The sequence below is a fragment of the Silurus meridionalis genome, chromosome 8, assembly GCF_014805685.1.
Source record: "Silurus meridionalis isolate SWU-2019-XX chromosome 8, ASM1480568v1, whole genome shotgun sequence".
Lineage (NCBI taxonomy): Eukaryota > Metazoa > Chordata > Actinopteri > Siluriformes > Siluridae > Silurus > Silurus meridionalis.
Window position 1 is genome coordinate 5,773,009 of NC_060891.1, and position 19,416 is coordinate 5,792,424.

The 19,416-nt window shown below is 36.1% G+C and overlaps 1 protein-coding gene and 1 long non-coding RNA gene across 2 annotated transcripts; one reads left to right on the top strand and one right to left on the bottom strand.

The window, feature by feature from the left end:
* Nucleotides 1-73: 73 nt before the first annotated feature.
* Nucleotides 74-19,052, bottom strand: LOC124390207. The gene is made up of 3 exons (XR_006926701.1): nt 18,982-19,052; nt 18,796-18,856; nt 74-185 (listed from the first exon to the last, which is right to left on the bottom strand). It is a non-coding gene; the product is annotated as an uncharacterized LOC124390207 (long non-coding RNA).
* ywhaqb (tyrosine 3-monooxygenase/tryptophan 5-monooxygenase activation protein, theta polypeptide b) lies at nt 10,061-16,256 on the top strand. Its single transcript, XM_046856008.1, is given in 7 exon segments — nt 10,061-10,174; nt 11,997-12,417; nt 13,287-13,313; nt 13,316-13,406; nt 14,312-14,475; nt 14,548-14,643; nt 14,770-16,256. Coding segments are annotated over 6 exon segments (693 nt in total). The 5' UTR covers nt 10,061-10,174; nt 11,997-12,129; the 3' UTR covers nt 14,797-16,256.
* Nucleotides 19,053-19,416: the final 364 nt, after the last annotated feature.

The window sequence follows — 19,416 nt, forward strand, 5'->3', positions numbered from 1 at the left end:
CCTGCTAGCCTTGGAGTGAACAAATTTCAGTCTATTTAGTTAAAGCAACAGCTTCAAGCAAAATAGATTTAAACCCACAATGAGCCCATGCTGTTCATTTCTTCTGGCCTTACAGCACTCCGTGATATAATGTCTGAAATCTGATTGGATGGAAACTCCAACTTGAAATTTTAATCCAGGTGCTCCTAGGAACAGAGAGAAATGCCATGCTAACATAAGTCAGTAATTCTGATTCAAGGAAAGCCTTGCTGGCCCTCACGGCCTTCCACTGTTATGCACAATAATAATACTGTCTATAAATTAATGAAATTGTAAATAGAAAGACATTATAAAGACTCTGTAAAGATTCACATTATTTGCTGGCTTAACATGAAAAAGTCGAACAAACAAAAAAAGAAATAAGCATGAGCATTAGCATGATACGGCGGATCCACAATAACAATAACTAAAATACTAAACAGAAGAGTAAACTAGAAACATAACCTTAATGTGAACATTAGAATGACACCTAGGAAGACAATCTGAGATATTGGGGGTATGCAAAGTAATGTTTAAGACATTTTAAAGAATTGCATGTGAAGTAATAAGAAGTTGTCAGTCCATTAGCATCCTGACCAGCAACCCAAATAAATATTAATGATCCATCTCCTGAAAATGAAATTTCTTTTGGTAATGTAAAAATATACTGAATTTGACAGATCATTAGTCCTAACTGGTAATTATTTTCCTTTTTCTGATGTAAATCGGTATATAAGTATTTCCTTACTCGCACATATAATTTCAATCTTTGATTTTCTTAATTTGATCTTACCTGCTCGCTCTGAGGGCATAAAGAATTACAGATAAAAAAATTATGATAGGCACAAAATATTGCAAAATATGCAATATGTTCACAGAAGTGTTTTAATAGGGTCAATGAAAGACAGAACAGAGGCTTTTCTATTTAAAGTTTTCACCCAATAAAAAGAACAGACTTTTTCCTAGTTGATCAAAATTCCAGTTAAATTCGTGTTACTTCTACTCATCTGTGTTTTTTTAGGTAATGGGATTTAGATTAATAATTAGTGTGAATACCAGGCAATTCTGCTTATATCCTGGCTACACTTCACTGACCCCTGAAATCTCTAGGCTCCACTTAGAGATTCACTGATTAAAAGTCAAGTCAGATCAGAATTCTTTGTCTGATAATTAGTATAGCAACACAGGACTGTACATGTACAGAATCTAAATAGTATTGAAAGGGAAGACAGCATTACAAAGCACTCAACAAAAGCTAACAAAATGTCTCCCAGCATACACAAGCTTAAGACCAATAAGTCAATTTGCAAATATTATTATTCTACCTGGTTGTCAAAAATAAAGATAAATGTTAGAAAGAAATAATGCATGGACTGATGTGTCAACTATATACAAACTTATCAGTGTTAGAATGTGATCAAACAGAAACATATGTTGGATATATGCATATATACATATCCATAAAAAATATGTAAGACAAAGAGTAATTTTGTAGTTAACAAAAATTATTAAACGTTTAGCTTTGATGACAACTTGGCACACTCATGACATTGTCCCATTAGTTTCACAAGGAAATCACCTGAAATGGTTTTCAATTCATAGGTGTGCCTTTTCAAGAATTATTATTATTATTATTTTTACAATTTCTTTCCTTTTAAATGTGCTTTAGACCATCAGCAGAGTAAAGGCTGAGGAAAAAGTCAATAGCCCTATTAATGCTACAACTGTATACAAATCCATATTTTGGCAAGAAACATTTATTAAAGTAAAGAGAAAAGACAGTCAATCATTATTCCAGAAATTATCATCAGTCAAACCAAAAATCAATACATTTCCTTGGATTGGTTCCTGGATATGTGGCTCCCACTGTGAAGCATGGAGGTGGAGGTGTGATGGTGTGGGGGTGCTTTGCTGGTTGACACTGTTGATGATTTTGTCAAAATTGAGAACTTACTTACCCAGAATGGCTACCACAGCATTTTGTAATGACATGCTATCCTATCTTGTTTACCATAACTATTGGACTCCTTTGTTTTCCAAAGGTTTTCCAAAGCACTTTTGTACGTCGCTCTGGATAAGGGCGTCTGCTAAATGCCGCAAATGTAAATGTAAATGTAAAGGAGTGTGACCCCAAACACATATTTAGGTTTTGTAGGATCTATTTGTTCAAAAAGGAGAGTGATGGAGTGCTGCATCAATGACTCCACAATTACCCAATCTAATTCCAGTGATGATTTGGAATGAGTTGGACCGGAGAGTGAAGGAAAAGCAGCCAACAAGCACTCAACACCTCTTTGAACTACTCAGTATTATTGGAAAACCATTAAAGATGACTATTTCATGAGACTGACTGAGAGAATGTCAAGAGTGAACAAAGCTGTCATCAAAGCAAAAGGTGGCAGGTTTGATGAATTTAAAATATAAAACATATTCTGGGTTATTTAACACATTTTTGTATACTACATAAATGCATGTTCTTTCATAGTTTGGATGACTTGAGTATTAATGCACAATGTTATAAAAACCCCTAAAAAGGTATTTTTGAAGAGGTTTTTTGTTCTTTTCCCTTATTTGACTAGAGAAGATAGATATAAGATATAGTGAAATGGGTGAAAGACACAAGTGAAGTAGTTTTGTTGGTGTTATAACTAAGGTTTATGTTTAAGTAGAATTGCCCTACAGTCCTCAGTCACACCCTAAAATGTGTGTAAGCCGCAGTGAAGTCAGTGCTTGTTGTGATGAAGAATGGCATTTAAAAAGTCAGACTGGGCTTGCCCAGAACCCCATTGACTCACTCCCTTTAGACTACACCCAAACAGCTGTTGATTAAACATGCTCAAAATGTGCATCACATCCTGCAAACCAAGTGGCAAAGTTTAGCAATAAAATTATATATTAATTATATTATAATATATAAGAATTCACAAAGATTATGGCTTATATCATGACAAAGCTTTGGGGATAGTTCACATTATATAAGTTAGAAACTCTAGATGTTTACAATTGAGAGTGTTTGGGTGTGTGGGTTATGCAAATCTGGTTAAATAGAAAGAGTGCGGGTGAGAGTGAACCCCTGGATAGGGTTGTTGCATTATCTACACTACTGGACAAAAATCTTTGTGGACACTTGATCATCCGATTTGTAGGTGCTTTTTGAACATCTCATTTTACATTTAGTCCCCATTTGCTTTTATAATAACATCAACTCTCCTGATAAGATTATCCACTATATTTTGGAATGTGGTTGTGGAGATTTGTGCTTATTCACCCACAAGGGTGTTAGTAAAGTCAAGTACTAATGTATCATGATGACCCCTCGGGTGCAGTCAGCATTCCAATTCATTCCAAAGGAGTTCAGTAGGGTTGTAGTCACAATTTTATAGCAGGGCACTCAAGATCTTTTACCCCAACTCATATAACCATACATGAATGGAGCTTTATTTGTGCAAAGGGGCACTGTTTGGTTGGAACAGGTTTGGGGATTATGGTTGAGGTGAACTGAACATTAAATGCAACTACATCAAAAGACATCCTATACAATTGCTTACCTCCAATTTTGTGGTAACAGCTTGATGAAGAACCACATATGCCTGGAAAAGTCAGGTATTTCAATAGTTTTGTCCATTTAGTATAATCTGTACCTGCTATTTTTTCCCCTCCAAATACCCACATCTGTACACTGAATTAAATCTGAAGTGTGTGTGGCAGTAAACATTAGACAAAACTGACTAAGTGACATCACATGTTGTATTAATTCTGGCTCAAACATTTCAGCCCATGTAAAAAAAAAGCACACATAGTACCACATATGTTTAGAATACATTATCATAGTATTAATATTAGGTTACATCCATACTCCAAACTGAAGGTACATGATCTATATGAGTTCTTCTCATGTTCTCTTAAGCATATAATATCCCTTAAGCATTTTAGAGCAGTAAAGCTGCTTCAGATTTAGTGCGGTATCTTTACCTCACAATGCAGAGTATCATCATAGACATAGAAAATCTGATCCTGGATCTATTTGTATCACTATATTCAAACATTTATTATATAACCTTTGTTTGATCATTTCCTATTTGCATTGACAATGTGTAATATTGCAATATTTATCCAACATAATAATCTGGTGTTCATTTGATACATTCCCATGATTAAATGCCTTTTAAAATCCTTTAAATCCCACTAGCATAACATTTAACTACAAACTCTTTAAATTGGAGTTTCATATAGTTTTACCATATAATAATTATATTATATATGATAAAATCACAGTCTCTAAAACACATTTCCATCATACAAAAAGCCATGAGTCAATTATGTGTCTGGTGTTGATATACTGTCTGACACATTTGTATTATCTATGCCATTTGTTTAGCTTTCCATGCAATCAATCTCTTATCTTCTCTGGCCTTTCCTGGTAAGCACAGAGCTAGCAGACATTGACGAAGAAGAGATTTCCATATGCAGTGCTATCTGATTTTCTTTTATATCCATTGCCATTTACTAACTGTTGGGCTTCTTAGATCATAGAATTCAGTTCAGTATGATGTGAATACACCCCTGCAGCCATTTTCACAGGCAGGCTGTTACAACACGTCGGCGCATGTATCTACGTCAAGGAAATGGAGGCTTGTGTTAAAATTAAAATGTCCATACATTCATCGTTTCAAATCAGAGATCAGTGGTAATGTTACAGATCTGAGTATTGCCGAAAGGGGCAGTGAACTATAAATTAGGAAAATTAGGAAACATTTTTACTACATTATACAAATGCATTTTCTGTTTTTAAATCAATTTGCATTTAATGATTTTAAGATTCTAGCTGTTTCAGAGGTTAGATGTTTCCACATTCCCCATCAGGAGGTATTTTTATTATGGCTATACTTGGCCCTATTCATTGTATTAGATGAAGGATAAATCAAACTTCTGCCTTCCGTAATGTTCTGTTTTTAATGTAAATTCTATTTTATTTAGTTTTGATTGCAATTAAATGTTATAATATTGAAACTTAAATAATTTTCAGTTATGTTATTATTCTTAAAATTAAAATTTTACTCTACTATTTAACGTATCCTTTTTATCTTTTTAATCCATTTTATGCTACATACCAGTTATATATATAAAAAATAGTCACTGGATGCCATATTGTGTATATGGTATATGGTTGTGTGTGACTAATTTTGAAAGATGTTTCTCTACTTGTCTTCATTACGAGTCATAGTTTTGATTTTTAAAATGTATATATTAGACATTCTGACATACAAAATAATGCCAATAATGGTATACTTCCAGATGTCAGAGATGAATGGCAGATAGTTGATGCTGAGATCTACAAGTACGTAATTTTGCTCCGATTTTTGGGGTTAAAACTGAAGCCCATTGAAAGTGCTCTGGTTATAGGGGACTCTTCTATAATATTGGAAACTTGCAAAGTTGCCTTTGGGGCAGAATGGCATTGTTCTCGTTGTTTGTAACATAACTCAAAACTTTATTACAAACAGAAAGGCAGCAGACAAAAATGTTAAACTGATCATATGCTATCCGCCTTGAGGCATCACTCAGGTTACACCTTACTGAGACTGTCTGTTCCCATGCTAAAAATATATATGCAAAAGCAGAAAATCCCAGAAATTTCTTTTTTTTTTAATCTTATTGAAATTAGATATATTACTTCTAAAATATGTAATCATACATATATGTAAACATGTCAGTAGAAAAGTCTGTATTTGTTGATTGATATATTACACTCAGTAGGGATCAATCAGATTAATACAGGACACACTCATTAAAAGATCCACCCTTGATTTCGTATTGAAGCTTGACATAAATATTGAGTTTGGGCACAGTACCCAGTGTAGAAAAAGGTAATAATTAACTAATTTGTTAATAGTTATAACTTATCTATAGAAAAATCTCTTATCTATAGAAAAGCTTTTACAGCCACTAGAGCTGCATATGAACATGAATATGTAAATTTGTAAAATACACAATATGGGTAAAAGCATCTAACCATCATGTCCATGTGCACTTGTTGAAGATACTATTACAAGATTGACTCCCCTTTTTGCTGCTGTAACCGCCTTCATGCTTCTTAAAAGCATACCAATAGACTATCCATTAATCCAGGTCATCTCTGGGGTTGTTCAGTAAAGTTGAGGTCATTCCTTTTTACATGCTACTAAAGTTCTTACACATTAACCTTAAAATGCTTTGTCATGCTAAAACATATTTGGGCCTCGTAGTTCCAGTGAATGTATATCCTTATGCTACAGCATTCCCTGCTGGGTCTCCAGTGTTGCAAACAACCATGTCAGACTCACAGTCATGATTCCTCACACACTGTGGTCGATCTGTAAGGTAATCCAATATCCAGGTAGACATATGATAGTCTGCTTTCATGTACTCCATTTTATCCCTCAGGAGCGTAGGTTGGATGGTGTTAAAAGTGAAAAAACATGACCTTCACTGTGCTCCCAGCCTTTTTCAGGTGTGAAAAAGCACTATTTAGAAGGAAGATGACAGTGTCTTCCACTCCAATGCCAGGTTGGTAGGGAAACTGAAGTTGACCCATTGATAGGCTCACCAGAGATCAGGGGTGAGTAAGCACCAGAATCTCCAATGTCATCATCAGATGCGAGGTCAGTGCTATTCGTCTATAAGTCTTTTGGGCGCAATGTTTGGTACAAGTACCATGCAGAATGTTTTCCATAGCTGTGCCACCTTCCCAGCTTCACGCTTAGATCAAACATGTACAACAATATGCCACACAGCTGGTCTGCACAGGTCTTGAGAAGCCTGGAGCTGATGCCGTCAGGGCCCTCGGCCTTTCTCGCTTTGGTCCTCCTTAGCTCCATTCTCACCTGGGCTTCTCTGAGGGTCAGTGTGTAGTGGGGGCGGTAGGGAATTGGTAGGGGGTTAGGTGTGTTGTGTGTAGGCTGTGAGCTGATAGCAGTGCAGAGAGAGGTGGGGTTTGAGCAGCTTGCTGTGGGAGCAAAGTAGGGGGTTGCAGTACTGGTCTCATCTGACCATGTCCTCACTGTGCGAGAGGCAGCTGGTTGCCTGCCTAAAAGGGTTTTTTACACAGGTAGGAGATGAACCAGTTTGTGATCCGATCTTTCCAAGGAGGGGAGGGGTGCTGAAGAATAAGCCTCCTTTGAGTTGGCATAAAATAATCCAGTGTTTTAATGTCTCTGGTGTAGCATGAAACATACTGAGTGAATGTGGGCAGAGTGGAGGATAGAGGGGCATGATTAAAATCTCCAGAGATAATGAGAAGAGCATTTGGACTCTGTTTTAACAGTCCGTTACACAACAGAATGCAGGACATCGCATGCCATTTCACCGTCAGCAGAGGGGAAGTGTGCAGTAGTTGAAATCTATCCAGACCCACAGTCGTATCTATCATGCCTTGACCCCTTATATTCCAAATGTATTCATTGTCATGATCTTGGTAAAGCCTATTTCAAAACAACATGCAACAAGACGAGGGAATTCACACCTAGTGGCAACTTAACATAGCCAGTCACCTTCTGGTTATTTATACCAAAGCATATATTTGAATGAGTTCAAAATAATGTGGTTAAATTGGTCACACTGTTTTATAGCACTTATAAATCGGGCAAAGCACTTATAAATTGGGGTTACACACATAAATCTGCTTTTGCACACAACATTAAGGGTGTGTGTAACTGGATGAGACTACAGTGTCTCATATACAACTATTCAGTGTTACTCTAGAACGACATGAACAACTACATGTTCGGACAAGATCGGGCTATTGAACACTTAGAAATTACATAAAGCCTACTACACATCCTGTCACACCCAACATTAAAACATTTTTCATTCCCCCAAAGAAAGTACATCTGCTAAATTCAAACAGAGCAAAAAAAAAGATTTGTGTACTTTTATAATACGTACACCACTTTGCTTTACAGGATGGTCAAATCTACATCACCACTGTCCTCTTTTCAACCAGCTGTGGCTTTCCACACCCCTTTTTTGAACTTGCTTCAACAATGATTTAGTGAATCTGACAACAGAAAGCCTAGACAAACTGGATTTACCACTTTTTGTTAATACTGCCCCTAGATTTTCCATGATCGTGTCACCACTAGTCAGTACTTCATGTTTTCAGATTCAATTGATCAGATCTTTAAGTATTATAGGAGAAATTACACAAGAAATGTGTATTTGCATTCCTATTCCATACAGTCAGTTCAGAAATGCATTTGTATTTGAGAGCTATTCAGTTGGAATAATTTTACATACACCTACATTATCAGCCTAAATTAGCACCACTTAATAATAATAATAATAATTCGTTACATTTATATAGCGCTTTTCTGCAGCACTCAAAGCGCTTTACAGATTCTCCTCAACCACCACCAATGCGCCATAACGCCCACCACACACCAGCATATTAGTGGAGAGGAGATAGAGTGATATAGCCAATTAATATGAGGGGATGATTAGTAGGCCAGCGGGCAAGTTTTGGCCAGGATGCTGGGGCATACCCCTACTCGTTTTCGAAAGACATCCTGGGATTTTTTAATGACCACAGAGAGTCAGGACCTCGGTTTAACGTCTCATCCGAAGGACGGACGGAAGGAAGGACGGACTTGTGTGCTTGACTGTTATGATGGCACAAGGGAGACCTACACACTTGTGTAGGTCTCCCTTGTGCCAACATAACAGTCAAGGCACAGACTACACAAGACCTCTGATGTTGTGCTGTGGTTACTGGTAACAAGACAATAGCACCTTTAAGTCCTGTAAGTTGTGAGTTGGGGACTCCATTAATCGAACTTATTAGTTCCACCCATCCCACAGATCTTCTTCTTTCGGCTTCTCCCATTAGCGGTTGCCACAGTGGATCATCCTCACCCATCCCACAGATACCTGATCAAATAAATTTCTTGAGAATGTGTTGGCTAATCAACTTGAACTCTTTGCCATGTCTTTAAACCATTCCTAAATCATTTTTGCAGTTTGGAATGGAGCATTATCCCACTAAAAGACCCTGCTGCCATTATTACTGTTGCCATCAAGGAATATACTTGGTCTGAAAACATGTTTAAGTAGGTGTTACCTGTCAAAGTAACATTAATATGAATAAGATTCAAAGCAGAACAGATGGTGTGTTCATATCATCACACTAGATTTGCACACTTGCCTTCTTCCCATAGTGCATGCTGGTGCCATCTCTTTCCCAGGGTTATTTGGCACACACAGATCTGGCTGTCCACATGGCGTAAACAAAACATAACTTATTAGACAAAACACCTTCTTCGGTTGCTCCATGATCCATTTTTGATGTTCACAGGTTCATCACACAGTAATTGTTTTTGGTGGTGGAAAGAGACTAATATTTGCACTCTGACTGCAGTCTGCAGCTACACCACCCCTTACAAAGCAAGCCGCAATGCACATAGTCAGCACATGGCCAGCATGAACCGTTTCAGTAAACTGTCACTATGTACGGTAGTAACTCTGATTCTCATACGTGCCCATTTTTGCTCCCAACACATCAACTTCAAGAACTGACTGTTCACTTGCTGCCTAATATATCCTTTAATTTGACCGGTGACACTGCAACGAAATAACCAATGTTATTCACTTCACATAAATTATTCTAATAAATCTTGATTGCTGAACTTTGAATAATATAATTTGCTTGAGTTATATAAATAGAACACCATTTTTATATATTGATTACACTTTTACAATTTTTTTATTTTATTTTGCATTAATAAATGTTTTATTAGTAATATACTATACTATACTAAACTATACTATACTGAACTATACTATAATTTACTAGCCACTCAATTAGCACAAAAGTAATACCGCAATATATGGTAACAGGAGTCAAAAGGCTCAAAGAATGCTCCAATTGTAGAAAACCATAGCAAAGTGAAGAAACACATTTAATAAAAAAATATATCCTTTTAAAAATTCAATGGATAAATGAACAAGTATGTCAACTACAAGCGATTCCTTGTTTAGTCTACATCATAACCGGGTCCTGCTCTTTGATTGGAGGTGGACTGTGTGGAGGTGTGGCCACATCCTAAAGAAATTCTTTCTGATAAAAAAAGCATGCTTCATTCTCTCATCTGTTCAAGTCTAAAGAGGAGCATTTACATCAAAGGTGAGAACTATTTATCAGCCATGCATAAAATGTGTAGTTGTTTTCTAACAAGCTGTTTGTGGTGAGGAAGATATAAGAAGGTGTAACTGAAGGTGACTGTTTCTAAACAAGCCCTATTAAAATATCATTGCTTTTTTTTTTACTTTCTGCTTTTATAAAGATGTAAATGTTTTAAAATATAGTGTAGAAAAAGAGACAGAGACGCTTGTTCTTTCTCGACATGTTGCACTTTTGCACATTTGTAGTCACTTTTTGCCAGCAGCTATATTAGGTGTGGCAGGGAAGTTTTTGGGAATTCAACTAACAGGTGTGGCAACAGAAAGTTTCTTTCTGACTTTCCTTTTCATTTTCTTTCTTTTTCTTTTCTTTTCTTTTCTTTTCTTTTTTCTTTTCTTTTTTCTTTTCTTTTCTTTTCTTTTCTTTCTCAGACTTTCAGACTTAATGTGTCTGCAGGACCATATAGAAGCTGCTATTATTCAGTGTAGATTCAGCTGTTCAGGTTGCAGTGACAGAGGAAATGGTGTCTTTTCACCTATTTCGTTCAGACGTCAAAGCAGAAATGGTGACAGATTGATGTACAAGACCATATGAATGAGTGTGTACAATTAATCAGACTTTTATAAAGACAGTCTACGAAATATAAAGTTTCGTAGTTATCTTAGCTGAAAATTGCTTGTTAATAGATAATGTTTAAATCAATCTCTAAATTGGTTGTACATCCATTCCTGGGAAGAACGGAAATGAGCCAAGCCCAAACTAGTAAAAATATTAAGCTTTTGATGTTCTTAACAACAATATATTCAAGAATTGAACAAATAAATAAAGTAACTTAGTATAGGATCACTTTTCAATTAGCTGTTTTAAATGTTTAAGCCTTATGGGTAAACTTGTAGACAACTAAAGTCACATAAAGTCAATGTTGTCATTCTTTGATTATGACTAGAAACAGCTTATAAAAAGTCAAAGGACTGTGAAAGCAGACGTAGACACTGTGTAAACACCCAGCTTTTCCACAAACAGCTGCAGCAAAATAAATGAGCCAACCAGGACAGGAGTTTTCATGAGTGCATCAGTTAAACTCTTGCTCAGTTTCTGATCAATGATTTGTTACACCCATTAAAAGCTTAATGTTTTTGGGCTGATCCTTTTTTCCCCCCCATGTATGTATTGTTTTTTCTCTGTTTATTCCAACTGTCTATTCGTAATTATGTTAGTAATAAAACATGACTGTCCAGTTTCATTTTCTGCCATTCAGTTTATTACTTGATGTTCTGTTTTAACAAGCTACTTAAAGAAGATGTCCTGTCCTGAAACATAATTTATGCTTGTAATTAAATATTTCTGATGCATTTAGCAATTTGGGTATTCATTCCTAAATGCTGATGTAATCCTGTTATTCCTATTGAATGTTATAGTTGGGTGCTGCTATGATGTCATACATTTACACAGTTACACTGATATACAATTAGCTTTTAAAGGAGAAAACATTTTAACCTTCTCAAACCTAAAGCTCAGGCTACAATGGTAGCTCATAAAAAAAGGAAGAGCGTTTCTTTTTTTGATTTATTTTTACCTGCCAAACCCCAAAGTCTAATTCCTTTTGTCAGCACTAACAGTAAACAGTAGAACAGCACTGTATGTAATGCTGAAATTCAAAGCACAAAACGTAATGATGTAATAAAAATTTGGATGCAACAAAGCTTATTATTTCATTAAATGTTTATAATGTAAGTAAAATGAAACCTGCATTTATTTTCAACAGGTTTAACAGGTTCAAACCAGTGTTCAACATACTAATGAAACTTCTTTTCTTATCCCACAGCTTCTTTAAAGATTCCGAAAGAAGTCTCCACTTTAGCCACTTAATTAGTCTTAAAGTGAAATTCCCCCATATTTTGTTGCTCTGAGGAGAGCTTCCTTTTTTTGTTGCAAACGGCATCAAAACAGACAAAAGAATGACAAGAGCAGACTCTGTCCACAAGGCTAAATTGGCTGAGCAAGCCGAGCGTTATGAAGACATGGTGTTTTTTATGACGGAGGTGACCAAGGAAGGTAGCGAACTCTCTAATGAGGAAAGGAACTTGCTTTCTGTCGCCTACAAGAATGTGGTGGGCACACGCCGGATGGCCTGGCGAGTCATATCCAATATTGAGAGCAATCCTGATGACAAGAAACCTGAGGTGGTCAAAGAATACCGGGAGAAAGTGGAACATGAACTTCGCAATATTTGCAACGATGTACTGGTAAGTAATACAGTTTGGCATGGTGTGTGGCTCTTCAGATAGTTTTTTAAATAATTTAGATATGTCTATGAAGTCATAATCCAAATATAGTCCTCTGGACTAAATATTCACACAAACAACTGAACATATAGCTGTGTATATAAACAGTTCTAAACAGTTAGCCCTTGACCACTTTCAGCTTTAAAAGCATAAACAAAGGTTAATAGTAAAGAAGGCAATATTCAGCTTCCTAAGTATTAGTGAATGTGTAATTTTTCTCCATCAAACAGCAAATGCCTCAAAAAATGTTCCTTCCGAGTTTATGGTGTGACATTAAAACAATCTCCCCTTTTTTAATTAGTTTATTGAGTATTGGCTTTAAATCAAATGTAGACACAGCACTGACCATACTCATTGCTGTTTCAATATGAATATCAACATTATACCACTCACAATTATCACTAATATAACTAATATTGTTAGTAAGATGGTTGAAAAATGTATTAATATTTCTCTATAGTGAACACCAAAACGTACTATAATATACTCACTATAACAGAAGTGTAGCCTTTGAGGCGTGTAAAAGTGCAGGTAAATACCTATTTATGAACTTTATATGGTTTAACAGAGCAATTGAAAGGCACATTTTTATGGAGACACTTACAAGGCACCAAACAGTATAGAGAAAAGCAATAGTTCAATAGTAAAGCAAGTTACATACAGTAGATATGAGATAAGAGAAGTGACTAGTGAAAGATGTAGCACATTAAACTCGCACCCTACTCATAAAGTCAGCTTCTCAAGCCTTTTAAATCCTAATGGAGTTTGTGTGAATTTTGTCTGAAATATTTTTCTCATTTGAATCTAATTATTTTGTTTCTCTTGTACAGGAGCTGCTGAGTAAATATCTAATAAAAATTCCTCAAATGACGAAAACACGGTCTTTTACCTGAAGATGAAGGGAGACTATTACCGATACCTTGCTGAAGTGGCCCCTAAAGATGATCAATGTAAGAACAATAAACCGATTTTAATAAACATGCATGCATACTGGCATGCATACTGCCAGTTCTCAGTTTGAGGATTGTTGGCCACCTTGTGTTGGTTGTGGTGCTATGCTGTTGCTTTGATAGCAAAGCAACTTAGACAAATGGTTTATAAAAGCAGACTATAGGAAGGTTAACTTTCACGTAAAAGAGTATCTTGCTGTGTGAGAAAAAATATGTGAGAAAAATATTCCTTGACTATACTAATTGGATACCTAGAGTTCTAGATTATTAATACATACATCTATATGAAAAGATGACTATTGTGATCTTAAACCTAACATTCAACTTTTTTAGGGGGCATCAATATTATTCACAACTATCACAAACTAATTTCAATATTGTACGTGAGCCCGAAACACAGTATGGGCTACATCTAATGAGTCTGTGCTGACTGGAAGTATTATCAATAAACATGGAATAATTAGACTTGTGTTTTTATATGAAGGCAGTAGTCTTTCCTAGTGTATTGTGCTGCTGCCTCACATCTCGAATGTCCCTTGTTCGATTGTGACCTTGTGTTACTCTTTTGCCTGTTCTCCCAGTGTTCTTTAGTGTTTCCCACAGCTTCTGTGTTTTTCTCTACCTCTAAAAAACATGCCAGTATTTGTATTGGCTATGCTAAATTGCCCATAGGTGTGAATACATAGGTGCACGATGCATCTTGTTGACTTGGTGTTCTATTTGGGGTGTGTCCATGCCTCACACCCGGTGTTTTATGGATAGGTTTTGGATCCGCTACGATCCTGACTACATTAAACAACATACTGAAAATGAATGACTGTATATATGTATTATATCATTCTATTATGCTTGAATTTACTGTCAGTAGTTCAGTTCAGTGATCATTTTTTTTGTATGCTTCTCAGCAGCAAAAAGTGACTCTCAAAAAGCCTACCAAGAGGCATTTGACTTGAGCAGTAAAGAGATGAAGCCAACACACCCCATCCACCTGGGCCTCGCCCTGAACTTCTCTGTCTTCTACTACGAGATTCTCCGCTCTCCAGGGGAGGCTTGCAAACTCGCTAAAGAGGTACACTCCACATTGCCATGAGACGAATAACATTTTTTAAACCACCATTTAACTGAGTGTGGTTACTTGCAGGTACTTGAAAAAGCCACAGCAGAGGTAGATTCACTTAACGAAGAGTCTTTTAAAGACAGCACCATCATCATAGAGCTGCTAAGAGACAACCTCTCAGTGAGTACAGTGATTATTTTTTGAAACTCTATGCAAATGTTAAACATTGGTTGACGTCAAACAATTTTTATGCTACTGTAAATTATTTTGACATGTACTAACCCTTTTTCTTTTCTTTTTTTATAGTTATGGACAGCTGACAACCAAGAGTAAACTTAAGTACAGCAGAGCTGAAACTTCCATGCTTTCAGATTACATGTCAGGGGGACAAACAACCTAATAATCATTGCCATCATTTTACAAATTTTTCACCTGTGTTGCTTATTCAAACTATGAGTTATACCATTGTTAGTCAAAGTTCAAATGCAGAAGCAAAAAAAGAAAGCTTAAGATTCTCATGTTGGGAAAAATTAATATTGCACATTTAAACTCGTAGATAGAGAGAAATTAGTTTTGCCTACAGGTTACATGTGCATGTACTGTAGTTTAATATGGTTATTTTTATAATGGAATTTGCATTTCCATAATGACCTTTGCTGTTATCATTTCTTAATAGGGAATTAAAATTCAGATTTTTTTTTATCTTTAGCATATAGGGAATAAATATATCTTTTGTACTGATGCAACTACTAATGTCTTTTAGAAAAACTGTTTTATCACATACATACAGTAACACAAACCAACATGAAAACAACACCTAGTCAAACATCTGATTATAAATAAAAAGATTTCAAATAAATCTGAGGAAATAAGGCTTCGAGATTTTCTACAATCTAAAAAAATTACAAAAGATTTTACAACTGTAATGTGGAGCTCTACAAGTAATTTGTTGCCTACTATCTGTGACATGTTATGTCTAGTGGAAAGCATTAATGACAAATAGAAAACCTTGGCCAAACATCGCATTTTGGTATTTTCTAGACACCAACAGGGACTATCAGAATGTCATTAGACATCCAAAATGTTTAATAGAAATCATAGTAATGATTTTAATGACTAACAGCTGACATTTTGTTAAAGATATTTCTTGTGGAAACCTGTGTTTTTCCAGCAGAGATAACCATAATTATATGGCACTTAAAACACTAATCCACCAATCAAAACATGTGAGTCTGTCATTTTGCCTAATAAAAAAAAACATTATTATCTTAGCATTAAGATTGAATGTGGGCAGAGTGAAGTGATGTGCACAAAAACCAAGAAAAACAGCAATTACAATATTGGAATAATCAAGAACAAATGAAAATGTAGATTCATTTATTCCTTATCTAAGTGCTGGAATGTTCAACAGAATTAATTAACACATTGTTTAAATCAATTTAATTGAACCTATTATATGTGCACAGCTATTAATTCTGCATTATATCTGCAGTCCTAGAGCACTGAACATGAATTTATAAACCTTTAACAATTCTACAGTTTCGCTTGTGCCTTACATTTTGCATTGGTATTTAAGCAACAAAAGGAATGGACGTTTAATAAAGTATGCTACCACACACATGTCCTTGTAATAACATGGCAAGAACATCTGAATATTTTTCATAGCCGGTTTGAAAAATGTGAGTTTTGAACACATATTTTGCCAATCAAAAGCTACAGTCATAATTGCCTTCTTGTCTGTTCATGCTTTTTTCCTGTTATGCCAGATTAAACTGACAAAACTGAACTGGAAACATGATATGATATTCAAAATGTATTTCAAAACAAAATTACCATCACTACAGACCTTGGTTTGTAGCTGGCTGATGGTTTATAGCTGCCCAGACATGTTAGCTACACTATGCTGTGGATGAAAATACATATTTAATATACACATATACATATGGTGTGACGTGACTTCCTGTTGTTGATTAGTTTGTTGTGAATTTCGTGTTTGTGTCTGTGTTTAAATTTGTACAGTTTTACATCTTTCATCCCTCAAATAATCTTAAATTATCGTTTTGATTTCCTGTATTCTCAACTTTCCCTCGGTTGCGTTTATCTTTTTTCTTTTTGGAAAAGCACTTTTTTTCCTTATTTTAAACACACACTACAGTAACCACATTAGGGTATGTAATTTCTCTTATATGGCAAGCATACAGGTCATTTAGTGCATGAAGAGTGGAATGTATAGTCAGTCTTTCTCCGTCGCTGGCAATAATTTTATCTGTGAGAAATGTAATTTAGTTAGCTCTTTGACGGAGAAGATCCCAGCATTACAGGTGCACGTCCAGAGTCTAGAGAGAATTAGTGCGAGAGCAATCCAGAACTCTGGTTATAGGAGACTCTATTAAGAGGCACATGAAATTAGCTAGGACTTTTAAGGGGCACCAGCAGCACAGGTTAGGTGTATACCGGAAGCCAGGGCTCCGGACATAGCAGGTCAGCTTTGGTTTCTAGGAAAACATAAGTTCTCTAAGATAGTTTGTCGGACAGGAGCTAATGACATACGCCTTTGACAGTCAGAGGTTACTAAGAGTAACATTATAAACTTTCTTTCGGCTTCTCCCGTTAGGGGTCGCCATAGCGGATCCTCCGCACGTTTGATTTGGCACATGTTTTACGCTGGATGCCCTTCCTAACGCAACCCTCCCAATGTATCCGGGCTTGGAACCGGCACTGAGAGTGGCTGGGGATGGTTCCCTGACCGGGGATCGAACCCAGGTCGCAGCGGTGAGAGCGCTGCATCTTAACCACTAGACAACCAGGGATAAGAGTAACATTATAGAGGTGTGTAAATTTGCGATTGCTATGTCCTATGCAATAATATGCTCTGGCCCCATTACAGCATTAGTTAACCAGTACTATCCAGAGCCAAGGCCAGGGAGAGAGAGACTGTGTTTGTCTCCCCAGTGAAACCAAGATGTAGAAAGTTTGTTTAAGTAGCTTGATTAACATTAAATTAAATTAAACTGAATGCACAGTCAGCACCTCTGATTTAACGATAGGATTGTTCAATATTAGATCTCTCATGTCAAAAGCGCTGACTATAAACAAAATTAGTCAAAAGCGCTGACTATAAACAAAATTATTACCGACCTGGAGATTGTAATGGGTTTTCCCGAAACTTAGATTAAACCGAACGAATATCTTGCATTAAATAAAGCTAATCCCCCTGGGTATAGTTACATACACTAATGGAAGAGGAGCCAAAGTCGCAGCTATTTACAGTATAATAAGCATCACACAAAAAATATACACAAATGTACCACATTCGAAGTTCTTTACACCAACATAAAATATTAAGCATCTGAAAGCAAGTCTAGTCAGTCAATTCCATTCATTATTATTTATAGACCCCTACTCCACAGACCCCTCAGAGGCCCTACTCTGATTTTCACGTAGAATTTGCAGATTTCATAACAAATTGAGCTAAAAGAGTTATTCATAGAGACATAATTTCACAGTCTGAAGCTATTTCAGATCATTACCTTATCTCGTTTAAAATCGGCCTCAGTCATAGTATTGGTACCTCGCCACGATACCATGTTAAGCGTACAATCACGTCAACTACAGCAGCGAAATTTATCAATAATCTTCAGGAGTTATCGACATTAATTAGACCTATGTCTGACCCCGCAGAGCTCAACTGGGCCACTGAATGCCTGGAATCCTCTTTCCTCTACACTCTAGATGATGGTCACTCTAGGTGCTTCCCTCAAAACTAAAATGATCAGAGAGAAAAAATGAGCACCATGGTATAATGATCATATGCGTACCTCAAAACAGACCACTAGGAAATTAGTACGTAAATGGCAGCAAACCAAATGGACAGTATTTCAAATAGCATGAAATAAAAGCCTTCTGAGTTATAGAAAAGCTCTTAGTGCTGCTAGATCAGCATATTTCTCCACCCTCATAGAAAATAACAAGCATAATCCTAGATTTGTATTCAGTACAGTAGCAAAATTAACAGGGAATAAAAGCACTGCAACACATGCAAACCATGAATAGGTAGTAATGATTTCCTGAAAGTTTTCAATAATAAAACAAAAAAACATCAGGCAAAAAATCCAGACGAATAAAATAAATCCAAATTATTTTATATATAACCCTATATAATTATAAGACAATCAATTACAAAGTTTTACTCCTAATCTATTGCGTACAAGTTTTTTAAACAGATTCCAGAGATAATTGAACCTGTTCTAAAAATACTAAACTTAGCACTTGATATATATATCTAAATCTTTCAAACTGAAAGTTATCAACCCCCTAATTAAGAAACCTTACCTTGACCCTTGTCAGCTGTCCAACTAGGTCAATATCAAAACTCGCCTTTGCCTCCAAGATTCTAGAAAAGGATGTAGCACAGCAGTTATGCTCAAAACTATGTAGGAATAACATTTTTAAATGTATCAGTCAGAATTTAGGTCTCATCATAGTACAGAGACAGTGCTGTTAAAAGTGGTAAATGACCTGTTATTGGCCTCTGATCATGGTTGTGTCTCCTCACTTGTTTTGCTTGCGCTTAGTGCATCATTAGATACCATTCATCATAATATCCTCCTTGCTAGACTAGAAAATGTTGTTGGAATAAAGAGAAGTCAAGAGTCGTCAAGAACTGTCAAGAACTTTTCAAAAGTCAAGAACTGCTTTCTCCTGGCTTAGGTCTTATTTGACTGATTGATATTAGTTTCTTGATGTAAATGGTGAGTTCTCCACAGTTTCTGAGGTAACTTTTGGTGTTCCGCAAGGATCTGTCTTAGGCCCACTACTTTTCTCTTTATATATGCTGCCTCTGGGAGAAATTATATGTAAACATGGTATTAGCTTCCATTGCTTTGCTGATGATACACAGTTGCATATTTCAGCAAATCCACATAGGAGAGATCAGCTTAACAATGTTGAGGA